This window comes from Solanum tuberosum, unplaced genomic scaffold, assembly GCF_000226075.1.
Source record: "Solanum tuberosum cultivar DM 1-3 516 R44 unplaced genomic scaffold, SolTub_3.0 scf00308, whole genome shotgun sequence".
In the NCBI taxonomy this organism is placed as follows: domain Eukaryota; kingdom Viridiplantae; phylum Streptophyta; class Magnoliopsida; order Solanales; family Solanaceae; genus Solanum; species Solanum tuberosum.
Genome location: NW_006239234.1, coordinates 84,146 through 107,231, shown reverse-complemented (window position 1 = coordinate 107,231; position 23,086 = coordinate 84,146). Strand labels below are relative to the sequence as shown.

At 34.6% G+C, this 23,086-nt stretch overlaps 1 protein-coding gene across 6 annotated transcripts in view; it reads right to left on the bottom strand.

The window, feature by feature from the left end:
• Nucleotides 1-12,862, bottom strand: part of LOC102586336 (ER membrane protein complex subunit 10) — a 60,558-nt gene extending 47,696 nt beyond the window's left edge. For 3 of the 6 annotated variants that reach the window (XM_015314623.1, XM_015314624.1, XM_006359916.2), the window contains exons 1-8: nucleotides 12,467-12,862; nucleotides 9,833-9,901; nucleotides 9,657-9,752; nucleotides 8,334-8,381; nucleotides 7,823-7,894; nucleotides 4,948-5,006; nucleotides 992-1,079; nucleotides 755-913 (exon numbers count right to left, since the gene is read on the bottom strand). In XM_015314623.1, the coding sequence (XP_015170109.1) occupies nucleotides 758-913; nucleotides 992-1,079; nucleotides 4,948-5,006; nucleotides 7,823-7,894; nucleotides 8,334-8,381; nucleotides 9,657-9,752; nucleotides 9,833-9,901; nucleotides 12,467-12,775 (897 nt within the window). In that variant the 5' untranslated portion in view covers nucleotides 12,776-12,862 and the 3' untranslated portion in view covers nucleotides 755-757. Of the gene's footprint in view, nucleotides 189-218; nucleotides 409-503; nucleotides 914-991; nucleotides 1,080-4,947; nucleotides 5,007-7,822; nucleotides 7,895-8,333; nucleotides 8,382-9,656; nucleotides 9,753-9,832; nucleotides 9,902-12,466 lie in introns of those variants that run through there. The other 3 variants (XM_006359914.2, XM_006359915.2, XM_015314622.1) reach the window with 3 other exon arrangements.
• Between the last annotated feature and the right edge of the window lie 10,224 nt (nucleotides 12,863-23,086).

Here is a 23,086-nt window from a genome sequence, read left to right as displayed (position 1 = left end):
TTGCACAAGGAAAATGTTTTCAACGCAAAACCCTCTTTTTGTTTCAACCAAGCTCCACTAGCAGAATGCATAAGCTCAGGCCTTACACCATACACGGAGATAAAACAGTACAGACTCCATGCCCTCCCTATCTTTCTAATTGCAATCATCAATCCTTTCTCAAAAGGGAAATCAAAACAGACATGACCCTGCACCATTATAACTCTAAAAACAGATACTAGAAGAGTTCAAACGACCTATAAAGATATGTTATCTTTCCAGAGAGATGAAATAAACAGAAATTGAAGCATCAAAGACAATTAAGACATCTGTGCTGTCTCGTACAAGAAGAAAGTACAAGTGCACACTGCAACCACAAAAGTTGGTCAATGTTTCAGATGAGCAATCACTGTGCTTTTCTTTTTGCATCTGTCCATTTCAAAGTAAAATTCAATTTTTGGAACTCAAAGCTTGTTGAGACAACTAGTCGTTACATAAAAGACACTAGAAGAAAACTCAAACAATGAACAAAATTGAAAAAATACTTCAAGATTAACATGTTGCTGTAATTTAAATATAGTCAAAACTACTTAAACATTATTTTTAGACACCTAAGAAGGGCTAATACAATTTATAATTAAAATGTGTGAGGCCACATTCTCTGGAAGAAGGCAACCAGGAAATTGACGGGGCCTGGGTTCAGATTCTACGGAAGTATAAATCGATAATGAAGAGAAACCACAGAAGTACTTGCATAAACTTCCAACTTACTCACCTATCATCTTCTTCGTACCACAGTATTTTGTGCACGTTGAGCACCAATTGCCTGTTGTCCTTGAGCCCCTGCTTGTCCACTAGTTTGTTCTTCAGCCATGTTCATAGCTTGGGTCATAGCATTCATAACAATGAGTCCAAGAGGGATCAAATACATCCACTGAAATAAAAATCACAAGAAAAGAGTAAAAGATGAGTACGGGAAATATTTACAAGAAACTAATTCAATCAGACTCACATATTTAGCCCAGAAAGATCTCTCTGGAGGCTGCACTTCGTCACCCTCTGCATTCTCTCCAATAACAGCTTCTGAAAATATAGGTGTTCTGTTCCAAAAACATTTTTATTACTGACTAGCTTTAACATTCAAAGTAAGTTCTAGCTACTTCAAGAAAAGTACTGGGACAAATTCACGGAAATAAGAAATCAGGGAGCATTTTACAAGAAAAACAGAGTTTAAAACTCAAATGAACCATGAATCATCCACAATTAATCTTGTTGATGATGTTGAAGTGAGTACGCCAATGGGGCCTCCCTCAAAATGTCAAAGAGCCCTTCAACTAGTGGAAGTGGATCATCCACCGCTAGCAATGTCAAGGGTCCTCTCAATCTCTATTTCTCGCGAAAACCAAATGAAAAGAGAAAAGGTGGACCTATTGTTTTAGAGAGCAACAGGAAAATTTTAAGGAATCGTGTTGTATCTGCTTTTGCAAGATGGATGTATGATGCAGGACTCCATTTCAATTGTGTTAATTACACGGAGTTCTGGTAGATTCATTGAGGCAATAGGCTGATATGGCCCAGGAATGAAGCCCACCCTATCACGAGGTAAAAGTTCCTTGTCTAAATATGAGGTGGAAAAGACAAACAAGATGAACCAAAGTAGCTTGCTTTGTCTTGGAAACACAAAGTAGGAAGATGAACCAACCAAACCAGCAGATATTCCGATGGCCTTGGAAACATATTTGGAAAGCCAAAATTGCACACAAAGTAGCTTGCTTTGTCTAGTTATTGGCTAAGGAAGTAGTGCTGACACAAGATAACTTGATGAAAATGAAAAAGGGGACCCCTTTATGTTCCAGATGTTTTTGGGGAAACTGCAGAACCTGTGGTCCTTCTATTTATACATTGCAAGGTCACAAGTCAACTGTGGAGATTATTCCTCAGACTCAAAAACATATCTTGGTCCATGACAGGGAAAATCACAAAAGCATTACATAGTGGGGAAGAAGTAGGAGTACAAGCTAAGAACAGAAACAACTGGAGAATTGTACCTATAGCTATATGGTGGACAATATGAAAGGAGAGGAACCTTAGAGTTTTTGAGAATATGGAGAATACTATACAACAAGTCAAAATGAATTGTATTTTGACTTTATGTTTTTGGTGTAACCAGATAAACTCTAATGATATTGCCCCTATCATTGATGTCTTAGACTCATTATAAGGATAGGACAGTAGATTTTGAGGTCTTTCGTAAATATGGTTTCAGTACACCCATGTACTGTGTTGCAGAAATATAAACACTTGCCTGTCAAAAAAGAAAAAAAAGACAATCAAGATTGTAGAGAATTATAAGGTTCAATGGAAAACTTATGGATGTTCCATTATGATGGATAAATGGACAGCAAAAAATGGGAAAATGGCATTAATGTTTTGGTGAATTCTCCATGGGAGTGTTCATTGAATCTTATGATGCTAGTGACTCTTCTACTGATTATAATAAAATGTTTAACTTGCTTGCGAAAACTATCTTGAAAATAAGCAAGGAAAATGTCGTACAAGTTGTGACTAATAACACAAGTGAGAATAAGAAAGTGGGTGACATGTTGAAGGAAGTGTTGATGTATATTCTCTAGACTCTTTGTGCTGCTCACTGTATCAACTTGATGTTTGGTGACATTTTCAAGAGAGTCATGCATTCTACAGGTGAACAACTTGATATTTAGTTCTCTTTTTTAATCTTCATGGTAATTTTCTATACTTATTAACTAAAAAATTGTTTTTGAACAGTTTTTGCTAAGGCTATTAAGATATATTCTTATATCAGTCAAAGGGCGCTGTTGTTGAACATGATGAGGAGATACACAGAGCAAAGAAAATTGGTAAAATCTGCCAACACAAGATTCGCAACAGCTTTTTTGACTTTGTATAGTTTTTATATGCAAAAGAAAAAATTGAAAACCTTGTGTATGTCAACTGAATGGAATGAGAGTGTCTATTCAACTGAATGGAATGAGAGTGTCTATGCAAAGGAAGCTCTTGGGAAAGAAGTTGTGAGACACATCATTGGTCCATATTTTTGGAATGACATTGTTCAAGCACATAAGTTGGTGGTCCTTTAGTTAGTGTACTTTGTTTGGTTGATGGGGAGAAAACACCACCAATGGGCTACACTATGAGGACATGGATAGGACCAAAGAAAGTATTGAGAAGGCATTTAATTATGATGACAGGAAATATGGGAGAGTTTTTGAGATCATTGATGCAAGGTGGACGGATCAACTTCATCAATCTTTGCATGCAGCCGGACATATTTTGAACCCATGGCTCTTTTATAAAATAATGACATGAAGACTTTAGACAAAGAAGTGTGGCGGGATATCATGCATGTGTTGAGAGGATGATCCAGATCCAAATTTGCAAGACAAAATATGGGAGGAGCCTGGTGTGTACATGAAAGTTGATGGGCTACTTGGAATGGAATCAGCCCTTCGAGCAGAAACCTTAAGGTCACCAGGTGAGCATTTCAACTTTTAATTGTGTTTAGAGCTTAAACTTTTAAGTTATTACTCATTAACTTTTAAAATAATTCTTCTACAGTTGAATGGTGGATGCAATATGATTATAATGTCCCAAACTAGCAACAATTTGCTATTAGAGTTCAAAGTTTAATTTGTAGCTCATCCAGTTGCGAGAGAAACTGGAGCATGTATGAACATGTGAGAAACTATATTACATTATTACTAAATTTAATACTTTCTTAAGTGTCCTAAGTCACTCCTAGTAATTACCTTCAACAACTTCTGTGCACATTCATACGCAGTTAATGGATTACCTTCAAGTTCTAATTTCATTGTTGTCATTACGATACGTACTTCCCATGGAAGTTCTATTCTTGATATGCTATCTGCCTTACATAGTCGGTACATTTTTTCAGTAATAATGTCTGCTTGCTGGGGACGTAGTGTTTCATGCCACAGGTCAAGGTTCACAAGTTGACAAAACCACATAGACAGATTCAGACTACCAGCTGTGAACTGGTGAGCTCCGTCTCTTCCTAGAGTAGCTGAGTCTAGTATTTTGATGTCATATGAATATACAAATTTTTGGGTAGGTTGGGGCCCTGTCCCAACCATAGGATGGTTGTCAGACATTTAGACGCTTTTGTAGATAGGTGACACTTGCTATGTCAGTTGATATCAGTGGTCTAGTGGTGGCCTATATATATATATATAACGATGACTTCATGGCTGAGATGACCATCTCTGTTCTTCCATTATTCCTTACTAGTCGATTGAGAGTTGCAGGTTGGTTTGCTCCGTCAGGTATGGCACTGGGTGCAGGTTTGGGGCGTGACACCCTACCGGACTAAATTGACAGATTTGGCTTTTCAATAGTCAAATCAATCAATTTTAAAGATACCAAAGTATATTTGTCTTTTCAATATAAAATCCAAGTATTTGGAAACTATAAGAAAGATACTACTCGTTGGAAATATTTTAAGATGATAATGTTTAAATTATAATGTTCCTGAGGAATATCCTTCGAAGTTTAATAAGGTTGCCTTTCTAGAAGAGAAATAACAATCTTTCAGGAGAAATGGTGTAAAACTAACACAACCAGTAGATCATTTTTTTTATTTAAAAAGTCTCATATGATAGTACAAGTTCAGGGTGACACACAACAAGGCTATGTTGCTCGGACTCTTCAAAAATGTCATCGGGTGCGTCGTCAATCCTTCAAAAGTAAGCAATTTTGGAGGATCCAACATGGGTGCACCAACATTATTGGAAACTCCGAGCAACTTAGCAGTCAGGTACTTGAAGGTTCTCTCAAGGAGATTACTAGCTAATATGAACTCCCTGATTAAAATATTTATGTAAGTTGATTCGTTACATCTGATAACTTGCTTTATGCAAAAGGAGAATACAAAGTCAAAGGAAAAAGGAAATAAAAATTACAGTGACTTGCCTGGGTGCCTGCTCAGTAGGTTTTAGGACTGTATGCGAGTTAAAGGACCATTTTGCAGGCTGAAACAGAAGCACCAAACATAATATCAGTCATCAGATTAGCATCTTATTACATGAAATTCCTTTCCTCTCCAGCACCATAAAAATCTGAGAAGGGAAACAAAGAGATAAAAGAAAAAGTAAAAGAACATATAGGTTTCAATCAAATACAAGTTTTTAACATGTTCATGCACTTGAATTGTTGGGGAAAATACAACTGCCACATGGTGAAATCATGAGGTACAACTAGCTACAAATATCGATATATGACCATTTCAAAAGAATATTAGTATATGAGGTTTACAAGAATACCCGCAAAAGAAAGGGAGTAAAAGAGATAAATGTGCAAGTTAGGGGAGGTTTGTATGTATTAAGCCTAACGTTAATGATACTTGTTTTCAAGTTATATTTGTGATAATTGTATTTCGAAATCGTGTAGCAGCCCTACAACTCGGGGAAACTTTGTTCATCTTACGGGTTGTACGGGTTAAAAGGTTTATTTCATGATTAGTCCCTAGTTGCTGGTCATGGCTTCAAATTGGGTCGTGATAATCATGGTATTAGAGCTTATGTTTTCATAGGATTTTATGAATCATGGAGCAGACCAGCTTCAAATTGGGTCATGATAATCGTGGTATTAGAGCTTGTGTTTTCACAGGATTCTATGAATCATGGAGCAGTGCCAGGTATGGTCTCATTATACGCATATCATGCACCAGTCTAATAAGCAGGAGGCTACAGAATATTTTAGAACCAAATCAGTTCTTTCTTTCAATAGATGCATTTAGTCCCTAGACGCTGGTCATGGCTTCAAATTGGGTCGTGATAATCGTGGTATTAGAGCTTATGTTTTCATAGGAACCTATGAATCATGGAGCAGTGCCAGGTATAGTCTCATTATGCGCATATTGTGCGCCAGACTAATAAGCAGGAGGCTATAGGATATTTTAGAACCAAATCAGTTCTTTCAATAGAAGCATGTAGAGTCACTCTGAGACACTTATATAACTTTTTATGGATATGGCAAGAACTAGGGAATCAGCTACATGTGAAAGAGGAGACGCAACTGTTGGCACATAGGTGGCAGCAGACGACAGGGAATCCCCACTAGAGGTCAAGACCAAGGCTGAGACGGATCATGTCCCAGGACATGTAGGGGCCAAGGTCGAGCCCAATTTGAGCATCCAGGGCACTGGAGTTGCTCGTTGTGTAGAGGCAAGCCCAGTTGGAATGCAACAGGCCATAGAGCTATTAGATGAAATTGCTTCTGGGCAGGCTCAAAAGGAAAGTCGAGAGGTGTAGATAGGCAGACAGACAGTCTACTGGAGGATCTGGAAGCTTGTGACTGAACTTTAGAAGCTAAAAACTCCTCTCACCAGGTCTAAGGCAGATGAGGCAGATGAGGACCCTCAATAGTTCCTCTTTTGAAAAGGTAAGTAATAGAGGACCCTCAGTAGTTCCTCAAGGGTATTCGAAATGCGACCAAGATCATGAGTATCAGTTCCTTTTTTTGAATTATGCATGAATGATTAAAGATCTGAAACAAAGTCTTAATATCATTAACATTTCTACAAAGATGGCAATTCACCAATTCCATCTATTCACCGCTACCGCCATCACCCACCATTATCAACAACCACCCACAACCACCACTGTTGTCAATCACTACAATCATCTATCACCTACCATTTGACACTAATTAAAATCATCATCACCAACCACCATTACCACACCACAACCAATCACTACGACAATTATCACATCAGTCACCACTATATATCTCCAACCACCGTCATCATTCACCACGACCATTACTTCCCGCTATCACCCATCAACTGCCACCACCAACTACTACCATCAACTTCTACTACCAACCACCATTATCACTAGCTACTACCCACAACACCATCCTCAATCTACACTCACAACCACCACCGCTAGCCACTGCCACCACCACCAAACGTCATATAATGTATTTTAAATATTAGATTAATTTGTATTTTATCAAACTTCATATTTTTATTTTCTAAATGAAGACAAATTTTACACATTCAGATGTTGGAAAAAAAACAATCATAATTTTTTTTTTGATAAAGCAATCTTAATTGTTAAGTACACGTCTTAACATGGTTGTGGTAGAACGTTCAAACAGTAGAAAAAATAAGAGTTTCTGATGGGAAAAGAAACTTCCACAATCTGTAGATTTTCCTGCTTTTTTGCATATTTTGGTGCACAGCTGCATACAAGATATTGTAGGGCTCATTATCCGCCAAATTTTGAACCATGCACCATGTATCCCGATAGGGATTTCTCGATTATCGCAAACTGTCTAGTTTCTCTATTGTATACCTCCTGTATGGGATGGTATATTTTTCCACAATAGAACACTTCACTAGTAAATAGTATTTAAAAAAAGTTGAGTGAAAATCATTTTGCCTCAATCATTGGGTCTAAAACAAAAAATCAAAGTTTAGCAAATACAGAGGTTTGTTGAAAAAGAAGCTCTGATTTCCATAGAAAATCTAAAAATATTATGTTATTTTCCAAAAGAAATTACCATAGTTAGCTTTTGATAGCAGTTCTTTAGATACTAATAAATGCTATCAGAGGAGAACACATAAATTGGGATGACTGTCCAGACTATGTACTTAAGTTACCATTCTGACAGCTTAATACTTTCAAATAGAGTAGTATCAATCTATTACCCTATCAAAATTTCAAGCTCAAATTTGGGTACTACTGATTACACACATGTGATATGCTTCATATAAGTTGGGTTGAAAGGATGGACAGGTTGGAAGGTGGATAGGGGTCTAAGAGTTATGGATCATACTTACAAACTTCAATTGACGAGGGTACTGGCATGCACCAGGGGAACCATAATTAACAGCCAGAATATTCACACCGTCCTGCAATGAACATATTAAGTCAAATTCCTGACAAGGATAAAAATGAAAGATTTGCACAATAAAGAGTACACTGTATCAACTTAATTAATTTGCATAGTAACTAAAACTCTGACCTCACATGTCTTTACTGAAATTCAAGAGACAATACTTAAACTAGACAAGGTAAACCACCTTTCTGCCTTAGAAGACAAGACAAAATTCAACGCATACTAAGTTGAAAGATAAATGAAAAAAGTCATGTTGAAAATCTGAGTTTAACTTATTTTCTTTACTTTGTACAGTAGCCGCAGTAAATGCTGTTATCCAAGAAAAAATCATATTCTTAACCAGCTCCATCCAACAACAAAAGAAGAACGAAAGGAAAAATGAAATGGAAAACACATATTATATCAGAACCAACATAGTCAACTTAGGTAATAAGTATTGGGTTGAATATTACCATATGCATGACAAAGTGCTCCTCCAAACCATCCCGTGGAAGACACCTCTGAGGCAAAAATAGTAACAGCAATCAGATAATAAGCATGTCATTTCAAGCTTGCAGTATTCCAAGAAAATACAAGAATGATAAGTCAAAATCACAAAGTAAATTTAACTGCCTGAAACGGAAAATAAAAATATGAGTATAAAGGATGTGTCTGACAAGGGAGAGCTCCCAAGTTAGAAGAAATTCTAAGCAGTCCAGAGCTTTAATTGATAATTCTTGCCCGAGTTAGATGTTTACCCTCCTCAAAAACAGAAACTGGTGCACAGAGCCATAATATGAATGATCTAGCTATCCCTCTTCTCAATTTTATTACTCTGTTTTCCTAGATGTGAACACCTTTGCGGAAAAGTTGTCAAGAAGTCTCTTGACTACTCAATGAATCATTTTAATCTATAAAAATTTACGGCTGTCTGGCTGCTCCGCCACCTCAGTCTTTAGTCCCCAGTCTCTTCATATTGATCTTTATTTTGTACCTTGGATTTGTCAATTTTTTAAAAGTTATCATCCACAATTATATAAATTTTCCTAGGGAAATATAAACTTTCAGAAGAACAACCCAAACAACGGGGTTTAAAAGGCACATATGCAAATCCAGTAGCACCAGGAAGAAGATTAAGTTCCAATATTTCTATTAAAACTCTGAGAAACTACAGCAATTAAAGTTGGGACATAAATGAAACAATTTCTTTTCAGAAAAATAAATTTTACTGGTTAAAATGCCCTTGCTAGGTAAAAGAAAACATCTCGAGAAAGTATGTATTAAATCACATGAAAGTTTCTTCCCTGAAAGAAGGTGTCCACATAAAAATGCCCTTGCTACACAATTGCTCTGTCATTTACCACAATACTCAACTTTTTAACCCTAAGACTTCAATGTCGTAGTGAAACATAAGTACCAATCAAAAAGATTCAATGTCATTAGGCATAAAGGCATGGGCATACATCGGATCACACAAAGGCAAAGTATTCATGTCATTTCAAACTACGCCTTCCTTTTTCTTTTTTTTTTTGAAATTGGAAACTTTGTGTATTTCTATCAATAATTAAGATCATTCAGTACATTGGTTGTACTTGCACCATATATACATCAAAAGACTCATAAGAAACTGGAGCTATTCTAGTCTTCTATAGGGAGCTTAATAGATCTAGAATTTCCACAGTTTCTACTGAGTGAGACTGTCTACACCAAAAACTATGCCTTCCTTTTGAAATTTCAAATGTACAGACAATACACATCAATGCTGATACTTTTAAACACATTAGTTCTAAACTTACTGCTTTCACTGAGGAAACAACGTATTCTCTGCCAGGAAGGTTCAATACGTTGGTTGGTACTCTTATTCTGTAAAAGTCATCACCTTTCAAGAGTTTCTGCATCAAATAAAATTCACAATGATAAGTCAAAAATACAACAAAGGCAGTATGATTGTACGAATGGAAAATTCAATTACTTCGAAATCCTCCTTCTCTGTTCCATTAAAAGCATTTCTGGAGAAGCGAAGCTTTGTCAGCGTTTGCATCTGTGACAGAAAGTACCAAAGATCTATTACTGGCTGGATGATGAAAAGTCAAACGTCATCCAAGACATACTCAAGTAATTTCCAAAAATCTATTGGTGACAGTAACCAAGAATTTATAAAAGCGCAAAAAAAATGAAAAGATCCATGGGAGCTGAAGTGGAAAGCGAGAAAAAAAGTTCACGCCTCTTTGAAGTGAAGTGCACAGTTTACAGGTAAAAAGAATAATGTCAGCCAATTATGAATTTAGTACAAAAACATCAAATTGCAATTAAAATAATAAAGCTCAACATCCAATAGACAATATTGCGGATATTACCTACTCCTACGAGCTGATGTTCAAAGAGGTAACCAATTCTCATCAAAATCAATGCATGGACCACAATTTGAAGCGCAAACTTCTCTTAAGAGCATGGCTCCACCCATGAAGCAATAAGCCCTCGCTTCATCGCTTTAAGCGACAAAGCAATGACTTGTAATAAAACAGACAACCAACAAAGAAGACATACTCTTAGACTCACACTCACCTTGGCTATTAGATCCTCTCTCCAACAATATTTATGAGTCCAATTATATGGAATGACTATTAAGATCACAGGTTCTATAATATTAGAATGACAGTACAAAAAAACTAGAGACTATTCAACGCTTTGAAACATTTGAATAAAAGTCAGGCTCAAAGCACCATCTTGTTAATAAATAGTGAAAAAACATTAGAAAGTGTAGAGGATTGGTTTCTGTTTAAGAAAGTGACATGATATATGGAACAACATTAAATAAAAAGGACAATTAATCTGGGGCAAAGGGAGTCCGGAGTAGTTTCTAAATATTAGCTAACCACCATCCTCAATAGTCAATAAAGTAACAACTTCCTGCAGTTTGTCTTTTCTTATTAGAAATTCTGTATAGAAATGTGATTGACTTAGACCAGAAATTTGGGACAATTGTGCTGCTTTTTGTTAATTTCTTTGAACATAGTTATTTACCCTTTTAAAGAACAAAAAGTTAGCATGGACCTGTGATGATAATAGGAACAATTCTCCAGTCACAATGTGCGAAACAGACAGTGTTTACTTTGGAATACAGATTTCTGGAGGAATTTTATATTTGAAGTGTAAAATCTTCCCCTTTTATAAGTCAAAATACTTGCATTGGCAGCACAATGAAGCAGTGTGCACAATCATCAATCAAGTTAGTTCAACTATTCAATCACAATCTTCCTTGAAATTATGTGCTTAACAATGAGATTGTGTCTTTTGTATTTCTTGTCCTTGCATTTTGCAATTGCTAAATAGACTAAGAATTCTTGGAAAATCATGTAGAAAGTGATTTACCCCAAAATACTCTGCAATGCCTAGGAAGCATCATTACTTTGCACATACATCCACTAATGCAGTAAGTGATTTATCAGAATTTGGAGTGAAGGTGTTTAAAAAGATGAGATAGACCTAAAATCACATGGATTGAAGTTGTCACGGAAGACCTACAATCTCTTGGAACATGCAGACTTAGCGGAAGACCGGGCACAATAGAATAAAACGATCTATATAGGCAATATCAATTAGTAAGGAATATATTCTAGTCGCGTTAGCCCATTTGCTTTAGGTCCTATGCTTTCTAGGAGTTTTTCTTAACCTTATTAGAGGTTTTTATGCTAGATATAGAAAACTTCTAGGATCTTTATTGTTATTTTGTATAATGTTAGGCTTGAGATGAATTTAAATGAAGAAACATGGTAAGTGAGGATTCATATTACCAAGGCCCGACTTTCTTGGGACTGGGGCATAATCGTTGTTGTTGTTGTAATTAAAGGTCGAACAAATGACTATTTTTATACAATTATGAGCACCAACAACATACCCAGTGAAATCCCACTAGTCTAAAGTAAACAGAAGTATATGTGCCCAGATATACATGATATACCTTAATATAGGGTAAAACGTCAGACAAGCAACTATAGCTTATCTAGTTCTCATCAGATACTTCTTGTACAATGCCCAAGTATAAGCTCATTCCCACCTAAACAAAAATGTGCACCAATAGCCATCGTTCCTTACCAACTACAACACTTGAATTAAATACTATTGCAAGGCACCCAATAATTCTGAGTAGAAACAAGTGTAACTCTTGTGCCCTGCCCATCAATATTCAAACAACACTTGTGCTTTGCAAGTGACATCTTGAAGTCATTATTGTGTACAAATATATATTTTAAAGGAGTGGTTAGTCGCATTACTGTTTTTTGCTTTTTATCAAGATAAGGTGCCACATTACTATTCTTTTATCAGGCTGCAAATCGAAATTATGGTTCTGTGAAATAAACACACAACTTGCTGATATCAATCTGTTTTCTGCAACTTCATATTATTCAATATCTATAATAAAAATTAGTTATTAGGACAGTTACAAGAAATACTACTACTTCAAATTAGTTAATACCAATCTGTTTTCAGCAAATAAAAAATGATAGTACTAATTAATATCAATCTGTTTTCAGCAAAAAAATAAAATAGTTAAGGATTCAATCATAACAATTGTTTGAAAAAAAAGTAAGTGATTAACAATCACCTGGGAACCATGAGAAGAAGATTTGAGGCGAGCAGTAAAGGTGCCGGCAGGGGAGAAGTTGGAGTCACCAAAGGCATGTTCCAGAGGGAACTGGATCTTTGAATCTGAATCAGAGACCGACCTCTTCCGGATCGACTGAGGTGTTGCTGCGTTGACGTTGTTGGGATCGGAACGGGATCGGGATCGGATTCCACCTTCGAGACCAAACTCTTCATCGTCGATGAGAAGCTCGTCGGACTGGAAGCCACGAGACGTTGTAAGGATCAACAGCAGGAAGAAACCGGCTGCAACTACAGATTTGGTTCTCATTCTTGAAGGATTTTTCGGAGTGCGGACTAGCCGGGGTAAACACTTGAGTTCACAAGTAGTAGACCAGTAGAATTCTTCCTCTGGATTCCTGGGCTAAATAAGGGCTCGTTTGGCCATGCGATATGGTATCATAAGATGAAATTGAAGGTTTGTTTAATTGGTGAGAATAATAAATTTTAAAAAGTAATGATGTGATTATAAATTTTATTTACATATGAAACAAATGGTTAGTAGATATAAATGTGGGGTTGTTTTAACAAAATATAAACTTGTGGATCAATTTTTGTATTAAAATATCTCAAATCATGAATGGTGATTTCATATCATGGTTTTTGGAGAATATGGTATCATCTCTCATGATATGGAATCATGAGATGAAATTGAAGGTTTGTTTGGACATGCGATATGGAATTTTTGTGTTGTATATTTTCTCATAAACATAAAAATCCCATAAGTTGTAAAACTATTAAAATAACTCCAATTGTTTATTCAATCTTATCAAATAAACAAAAATTATAAAATCGCATAATAAATTATTACAAAGTTATTTGTTCTCCACTGAAGTAATTGTTTCATCTAATTTTAATTTAATTAAAAAAATTGAACATAAATTATACTTGATATGCTCATATCTCTCAACTACTCTTACAAATAACCTATAAAGTAGGGAAAAAACATACATTAGTGAGTAAATATTAACTTAGAAGTTAAATACACTAAGATAAAAATTAACAAACATCATTGATTTCTAACTATTTACAAGAAAAATCAGTAGTTAAATATTATAGAATAACGAAATTTTAAAAAGTTACCACAAGTTTGAGTCAAAAACACTTCTAATAAAATTTAAACAAAAAATTATAACTAGTCCACTTGACTAAATATTAATAACTAATTGATCAAATTTTTCCCAAGTCCTCAATCCATTGGACTTGATATTCTTCAGTCCTGTGAACGAACATTTTGCGAATACTAAGATTAAGAAAGTGCGGCACCGCCAATGAAAATTGTCTTTTATCAATATTATGCTTAGTCATAAGATTTAAGACGTTTTTTTTTATTATGAAAAATCGAAAAAGTATTACTCCCTTCGTTCTTATTTATATTAACCAAGTGAATTTCTACTTTATCATTTATATTCACCAAATTTAAAGTAATAATAAATTTTATATTGGTGAGAATAATAAATTTAAAAGTAATGATGTGATTATAAATTTTTTTTACAATATGAAACAAATGGTTAGTAGATATAAAATGTGGGGTTGTTTTAACAAAAATATAAACTCATGGATCAATTATTGAATTAAAATAATCTCAAATCATGATATGGAATCACCATATAATTCTATATCATGGTTTTTGGAGAATATGGTATCACCTCTCATGATATGGAATCATGAGATGGAATCAGCGTAAAATCGCATGTCCAAACGCTGATTCCATCACACAACACCATATCGTGATATGGTATCGCATGGCCAAACGCCTACTAAGTGTAGTAAAATGTAAAACTTATATAAATATTTCATATCCTAAATACATGTTATTTCTTTTTCTTCTTTTTTTTTTCTTAAAATTACAAAAATTTCAATCAACGCTCAGATACATTGTAACGACCCAGGGTACCCCTAGATGTAAATGGCATATAGAACCACAAAAAAGTCCATACAAGCCGCTTAGATCTCATAACATAAGAAATAAAACAATAAGAGTAAAAATAAATCAAGTCCAAAACATTTTATAAAACGAAAAGCAGAAGTCTAAACTCTTATCTCATCATAGTCTTTTAATACAATAAAATGAAATTGGGTCTAGCACATACATCATGTTCAAAGGGAAATACAAGAAATGGAACTAAACAATAAGAGTTCGTCCTCGAAGAATGAGGACTCACCAAAGCTTGGGAACCAATCAAATCACCAACTAGCTACGAAATTGAGCACCCTTAATATCGGACCCTACATTTGGGAAAAATTTAGGCAAGAGTATGCGTTAATGCAAAACAATGTACCAAGTATGATAGTCATGCATAAAACATTTAAATCATGCTAAAAGGGACATTGCATTTCATGACATTCCATTGACCAAGCTAAAACATGATATAAAAGAGTTATAAAACATAAGTCATAAAATCATGGTCAATGCAAACTAACTTCATCTTTAAAACCTTTGAACTCATATGCGATACTTCTTAAAGTAACCTTAGTTCATTATTACTTGTGGGGAATTAGCCTTAACTGACATGTAAGACCATGTGAGCTATCAACATGAAATTCGGTGTCTACCCCACACTGAAAAGAGGTGTCCTACTTGCCGAAGGTAGAACCTTGAACTTCTAGCTTAAGTGGATCCACTAGCTAATTAACCTATGTGGGCACATAGTTATGGGATAAGGAGATTGCTACTAGAAACCTGACCTCTACTAACGGGGGAGCTTCCATCTCATGAGATTACTTTGGAAACCCGACCTCTACTACGGGAGAGCTTCCATCTCACTATCAATATCCACTCGGTGCTAAGCATAAATTCTCACGGAATAGTCATTTCTTACTTGACTTCATTACTCATGAAAAGGTGCCCTTGGACAACCAATTCAAGCTACTTTCATTAAGATAGCTCCTTGTCTTTGATTCAATTAGGTGAGAAAGCATTTCGACCTAAGAACCCTTTCTATGTGAGAAAACCTTTCACATCATGCTATTATGTGTTTTAGTGAGAGTATCCTTTCACAACACAACATCATCATTAGTACTTTACTCTCAAAGCACCCTTAAAACATTTGCATAGTTTTCATAAGAAAATGCACAATTCCATAATTTACCTCTTGAGGTCAAAACCCACTTTCAATAATCAACATTTTAAAAACATGGGTTAGATATGAATTTCATCATAAATACATGTAAAGCTTGCAATACATGCTCAATTTCATAAAATTCTTCCTTGAAGATAAAAAACTCCACATCATATCATTCATAACTTGAAAACATGGGGATTACATTGGTTCATAGTGGAAATCATCATAAAGATCATCATGTATCATCAATTCATGCATAAGAGATCATAATTCAATCATTTAATTCAACATTGAAGAGAACCCATCATAATTGAAGAAAACCCTAACTCAATTAGGAAAATCTAACTTTGAAATAGAGGAATTTGGGAACTCTATGAATGGAATGAATTCATAGATGAAAACTATCATACCTTGAGTCCAAATGCTAGCCTTCAATGGAGGAATTGGAACCTTAGCTTGAAACCCTACGTGAATCCTTTTCTTCTTCTTCTTCTTCAAGTTTCTAGAGAGAATATTTGGAGAGGAGTCAACGGACCGTGGTCTGACCCGCGGCCCATCTTGGTGGACCATCATTCATGGTCAAAAAATGTGCTTTTGGGGCTTCAAACCACGAACCCCCAACCACAGACCGTGGTCTGACCAACGGTCCATTGGTCAGGTCGTGGTTCTTGGCCCTCATACCAGTGCTAGGCAGGCCAACCACGGACCACACAATAGATAAAGAGGCTGGTGATATAAATTTCTTTGATGCAGCATTTGATGACATTGTTTGTGTCAAAGGTGCCGATAAGGATGCCCATACTCTTACTGTGGTTAAGTCAAATTTACCTAAATTGAAAGTCAAACTACATAACTAATACAAATAATGCAGAGGTGAAGGAGAAATAATTATATAAGGATAAAGGAACGCTCGTCACTATAATGACAAAATATAAAATAGAGCAAACCTTTAATTTCAGAGTAAAGATCTGATAACAAAAAGTATGAAATTATATGTATTGTGTTGCGTAATCATTTTTTAGGTTGTGTTTTCTAGATGGATAGATTTATCATGATGCATTACTGTTTATATATTTTATTTTAATTGATAAGTACTATATTTTTAGTAGATACATTGAATATGTAATTGTTGCACATAAGATGTTTGATTTGTGGTCGATACATTATTATGTGGTAGTTTATATATATATATATATATATCAGATACATATATGTACCATACCCATAAAATTGCGCATGGTATATTATTATTTTTGCGTCTTATTCTATTTTTAAAATACAGTAGTTTGTATAAAAAACAGTATACATGTACGTGTTGTCCATAACATTTATATTTGTGAAGGATACATTACACTGTAGTCATTAATATGTATAATCTACATATAATAAAATTTAAAATTTGTTGAATATGATATACATTGCGCTAAACAAATAGTGCAGCTGTCTTAAAATGTTACTCAGAGGACTGTGCTTGGACTATAAAAGCATCTTGTAGGATAAACTATGATGTATTTAGAGTGAGATATTTCAATGGTGTACATACATGTTCTTTGAGAGAAAGGATATTCTACAAAGTTCAAGCTATAGTGGTCTTTGTTAGTGGTGTCACTACTCCAAAATTGATTAATGATAAGAGAAAAATTAAAGATATTCTAAGTGTAGGTACATAAAAAAGTTCGAGAATGATGATATGCATCGGATCATATTTATATTCTAAATATAACGTAGGTCCTAGGCCTCTGCTGACTAGACAACTTTGAGTCTTTGCTCTTTAATTTAATCTTAACTTAATTAAGTTTAAAATTAAAAGATATTGTAATAGATACTCTATCAAACAATACAACAAAACCTATACAAACACGCCTATTAATTCTTAAGATCAAACAAAATGGCAACAAGGTTTTACATTATTTTCTTCTTGATGAAGAATTAAAGTGTTTCTTGAAGAACATATTTGCGAAAGAAATATTTTCATAGTAGTATATTTTGAAGTAATATTTTAAAAGTAAAAAAAGGAAAATTAACCGAACCGTATCGATACCGAAGAGAAACCGATATGATTGGGATGGTTTTAAAAAATCTAATTTATGTTTTATATTATAATATAACCAAAAAATTGAGATGATATAATTTTTAAAAAAATAACCGACCGGACCGTACCATTGACACTCTTAGGTGGAACCACAATATTATTATATTGTAAAGATATTATTTAATTTATAAATTAATAATTATTAATTTAAAGAGTATTTTTAGATTCAGTAAAGGTTAATTTTGACTACATGAAAATTATCGTATCTTACTAATTTATGGATCATATTTATTGAATTCATATAAGAAAAATAATTTTATTATACACAAAGTACAATGAATACAATAAAATCATTGTATCTTACAAAATTATGTATCGTACTGAATTCACATAAAAAATAAATTTATTATACATAAAATATAATGTATGGTGAAGTTCGAAAAGACAACACCGAAACTTGTGGATGCAATAAGAAAAGTTGGAGATGAGCTTCAACTAGATTTATATTATTAACAATAAACAAAACACAATAGAATGATATTTCACTAAAATGTCTTATATATATATTTATTCTTTTACAAAATTATTAATTTATAATATTAATGGGACCATATATTTGTAGGGGTCTTTTGAAAATATATTATCTTATCGAAATGGATGATTTTTTCCATTGGCCCAGGTCGAGACCGGAGAAAAATATTATCTTAGAGAGGTTATTAATTTACCGAGTATTAATTTAGTGAGATTTTATTGTATATTTTTTTTTTGTTATTTGTTAAATCATGGATAATAGCATATTTGTATATGATATGAAGTATAGAAATAAAGTTAACTAATGTACCGTTTAACCATTTGATGGAATGTGCTTGATACATCTGAAAAGTTTAATTTGATAACTGACTATCTTAATGTTGACAGGTTGTTGCTTTATCGAGTTTTTGGCCAAAATCATCCTTAAACTATACCCTAAACCTAAACTACATCCTCAAATTATCTTTTTTGACAAAAAATATCCTCTAAGTATTTGAAAGTTAACAATTTTCATCCTTCTGTTAAATATCATCAAAAAAACAAAAGAAAATCCTACAAAAACAAGAGCAGTTCACATGACTATCAACAAAAGTTTTCTTGCATAATTTCATTACCTACTATAAGAAGTTCCTAAAAAAAACATTAAAAATCTTAGATACCATTGCTTACTAAACAAAAAATATTTGGAAGGAGTGAGGATACATGATCTGCTCTTTTTCTCATTTAATAATGGAAAGAAGTTGGAGCTTAATTATCTTTACCTTTTTCAAAGCCAAATTGTATTCAATCAATATTTTTTGGGCCAATTTAATATTGAAGTGATCAAAATATTGATTACGTCTCGCGTTTGAGTTTCATTCTATATTTTTATAAGCGGAAGTCTCCAACAAACACCGTTTCTAGCATATTCGATTGAGAAGAAACATATTTCAACAAATAATATTTTTAATATCAAATTACATGAAATATAAATGGAAAAAATCTGTCAAATTAAAATATTTTGCATAATGTTAAATTCAATTATCGAAAAAGTTCACGGTAGTATTTTTGCGTATCTAAGAATAATAATTATGAAGGGATGACTTGATTTTTTGTGGGATCTGTTAGTTGTTTGATAAATTCAAATAGAAGGATGAAAATTGTTCACTTGTAAATACTTAAAGGATGTTTTCTGCTAAGAATGATACTTTAAGGATGTCGTTTAAGTTTGGGTATGGTTAAAGGATGATTTTGGCAAAAAAACTTTTGCTTTATCTGAATATGAGTATTCTAATTATAAATCTGGAAGAAGATACATTGTTTGCCTCGAAAGAAAATATGCAACCATGGAAGATTTAAAATTGACTAGATACCTTGTCCATAGACAATTATTATTTTGAAAAGTTAGAATGTTACATATATGCATCTATACCGCTCTGATTACTACAAGCCAGAAACATTAACAAAAACATATGAAGTTTCAATGATTTCAATGTCAGATAAAAAAAATTGGTCTATGCCAAAAGAAATTTTAGAAAAGTTGATTCTTGGTTGTATTTTGATGAAACATGGGAAAATTATTGCTTATACTTCAAGACAATTGAAAGTGCATGAAAAAGCTTATCCGGCTCATTATTGGAGTTAGTGGCAGTGGTGTTTTCTCTAAAGATTTGGAGACATAACTCATATGGTGTTCATGTAGAGGTGTTCACCGAACACAAAAGTTTGAAGTATGTGTTCACTCAAAAGGATTTGAATCTTCGCCAAAGGAGGTGACTTGAGTTGTTGAAGGATTATGCCATGAGTGTCCTATATCATTCCAGAAAAGGGAATGTGGTGGTGGATGCTCTTAGTCAGTTATCGATTGGTAGTATTGCTCATGTTGAGGATGATAAGAAGGAGTTAGTTCACAATGTTCATAGATTGGCCTGATTGGGTGTTCGTTTGTTTGATTCTAATGAAGGTGGTGTAGTTGTTTATAATGGTTATGAATCGTCTTTTATATCGTATGTAAAAGGTAAGCAAGATCTTGATCCAATTATGGTTGAATTAAAGTAGTTGGTTTCTAAAAGAGCCATTGAGGCTTTCTCCTAAGGGAGAGATAGTGTCCTTCAATATCAAGGTCGGTTATGTGTGTTGAATGTTGATGAGTTAATGAATTAGATTCTGACGGAAGCCCCTAGTTCTCGGTATTCTATTCACCCGGGAGCCACCAAGATGTACCATGATTCGCGGGAAGTTATTGGTTAAATGGGATGAAGAAGGATATTGCAGAATTTATGGCTAAATGTTTGAATTGTCAATAAGTGAAAATTGAGCATTAGAAACTGGGAAGTTATGCTCAAAACATTAGTACTCCTACATGGAAGTGTGAAGATTTGAATATGAATTTCATTACTAGTTTATTGTGCACTTGTCGACAGTTTGACTCAAATTGGGTCATAGTGGACCGAATGACAAAATCGGATGACTTTCTTCCCTTTAAGACTTCATTCTCATTGAAAGACTATGCCAAGCTTTATATTAGGGAAATGGTAAGGTTTCATGAGGTGCCTTTGTCCATTATATCTGATCGAGGTGCTTAATTTTTACATTTGAGTTTTGAAAGTCGTTTCAGAAAGGTCTTGGTAATCAAGTGAAACTTAGAACGACTTTTCGTCCTCAGACCAATGGATAAGCTGAGTGTACCATTCAGAATTTGGAGTATATGTTGAGAGCTTGTGTGATTGATTTCAAGGGTAATTGGGATGATTATTTGCCTTTGATTGAGTTTACTTTTAATAATAGTTATTATTCTAGCATTGGGATGTCACCATTTGAGGCTCTTTATGGCAGGAGGTATAGGTCTCCAATCAACTTGTTTGAAGTTGATGAGGTCACTTTGATAGGGCTCGAGTTGGTGCATGTTTCTATCGAAAAGGTTCGAATTATTCATGAGAGGTTGAAAATGGCTCAAAGTTGACAAAAGTCCTATTCTGATGTTAGAAGAAGATAAATAGAATTTGATATTGATGATTGGGTCTACTTGAAAATTTCACCCATGAAGGGTCTGATGAGGTTTGGAAAGAAAGGGAAGCTTAGTCTCTTTTATGTGGGCTCATATCAAATTTTAAGTCTTATTGACAAAGTTGCATATGAACTTGAGTTGCCTAATGATTTAGTATCGATACATCTGGTTTTCCATGTCTCTTTGTTGAAGAAGTGGGATAGAGATCTGATGTCCATTGTACCTTTGGAAGGTTTGGGAGTTAAAGAGAATCTTTCTTATGAAGAGGTTCTGATTGAGATTTTAGACCGGCAAGTTCGGAAGTTGAAAAATAAGGAAGTTGCTTCCATGATGGTTCTTTGGAGGAATCAAATAGTTGAAGGTGCTTTTTAGGAGGCCAAAGCCGATATAATGTATCGGTATCCTCATATCTTCCCCTCCATTCCTATCCTAGCTTGAGGTATTAGTTCCTCATTCATTCTATTGGATTCATATGTTTTAGTCATTCTCATTTTTTCATAAGCATGCATGTTCATGGAAAAATGATCTTGATGTTATGATTTCCCTTGGAGTGATTCTCCATGATTATGTGCATTTTAATGAAATTTGTATTCATGTTGGGTTGTTAGTTTCTCTCCTACTCTATTCATGATAGATTGAGTCTCATTATACGATAAATGTTCCCAAGGGGGAGATATTGTAACACCTGGAATCTAGAAAAAAAAGGAAAGAAGGCCAAAGAGGTCTACCGGTCCAATTCCACGAGAACAGTCTACAGTTCGTAGGAAATTCTACAGGTAATAGACCAATCTTGTAGGAAGTGGGAAAAAATATTTTGGAAATAAAGCCAGTCTACGGACTGTAGGAATTTTAACGGTCTGTAGAAATGAGTCGTAAGTTTTTCTCCCCAGTCACTTGACCTACAGTTGACCAGTAAGGTCCGTAGGTTGCAACTATAGGGCTGATCGACAGTTATTTCAAAGGGTGTTTTGGTCTTTTTCTATGCACCTAATTCCTATACTACGTCTTTTTCTCTATAAATATGCCCCTACCACTGATTTTAGTCGTAAATTTACTAATTGTCCTTCATTCCCCCCTAATTCCCAAAGTCCTCTCAAAGGGATTCTCTCCAAGGCTCTTAAGGAATTTCTAGGGTTCTTCATCAATTGCTTGTGGGCATTGAGATTAAGGTATGTAGGTATATCATCAATGGGTTCGATTCACCCATTGAGTCCCAAAGATTTCACAAATTCGTCAGTTCAATTTCCTTAAATTGGTTAGGTTTTGTAACACCCCGGAAATTCTATGACTTAAGTTAGAGCCTCACCTTATGAATAATGACTTAAAAATAGTTAAAATGATGTTTATAAACCTAAACTAATGTAATTGACTTAGTTTGGAAGAGTAAAAGTCTAAACGTCAAGAAACGACCACGACTTCCGGAAACTAGAGAAGAATGTGTTCTAGTGTGTCCTTAGGTTTTGGGCAGGTTTGGGAGTGTCGTATGATGGTATAATCTGGTAAAAAGGTTTAAAATAGGTAAATATATGTTCGTAGGGTCAAAACGTTCAAATACGACCCCCCGGGGCCACCCTAAGGGGCCCCGAGGAGGACCCCAACCTTAGCCAAGCAAGTTGCCAAGGCAGCTTGCAAATTGCACTTGGAGGGAATAGAGGCGCGTCGCGCACTTGCTCCCCCAAGGAGCAAAAAGTCAGTTCGTGACGCAGTCGTGTCACGGAATCTACTGTCTCGAAATTTAATTTCAAATATCTTCAGGGAACAGCTCCGCGTCGCGGACTTGTTCCGTGACGAAAATGCAGAAATTCAGAAATATATTTTACTTCATTAAAGAGTCCATTTAAGTGAGGGGTATTTAGGGTACTTTAGGGGACGTGTATATAATGATTTTTAAGTCAATTTACCTCACTTTTATCACTCAAACACAAAACCCCAAAGATATAAACCTAAAGTTCCCCCTTCTCTCTACTG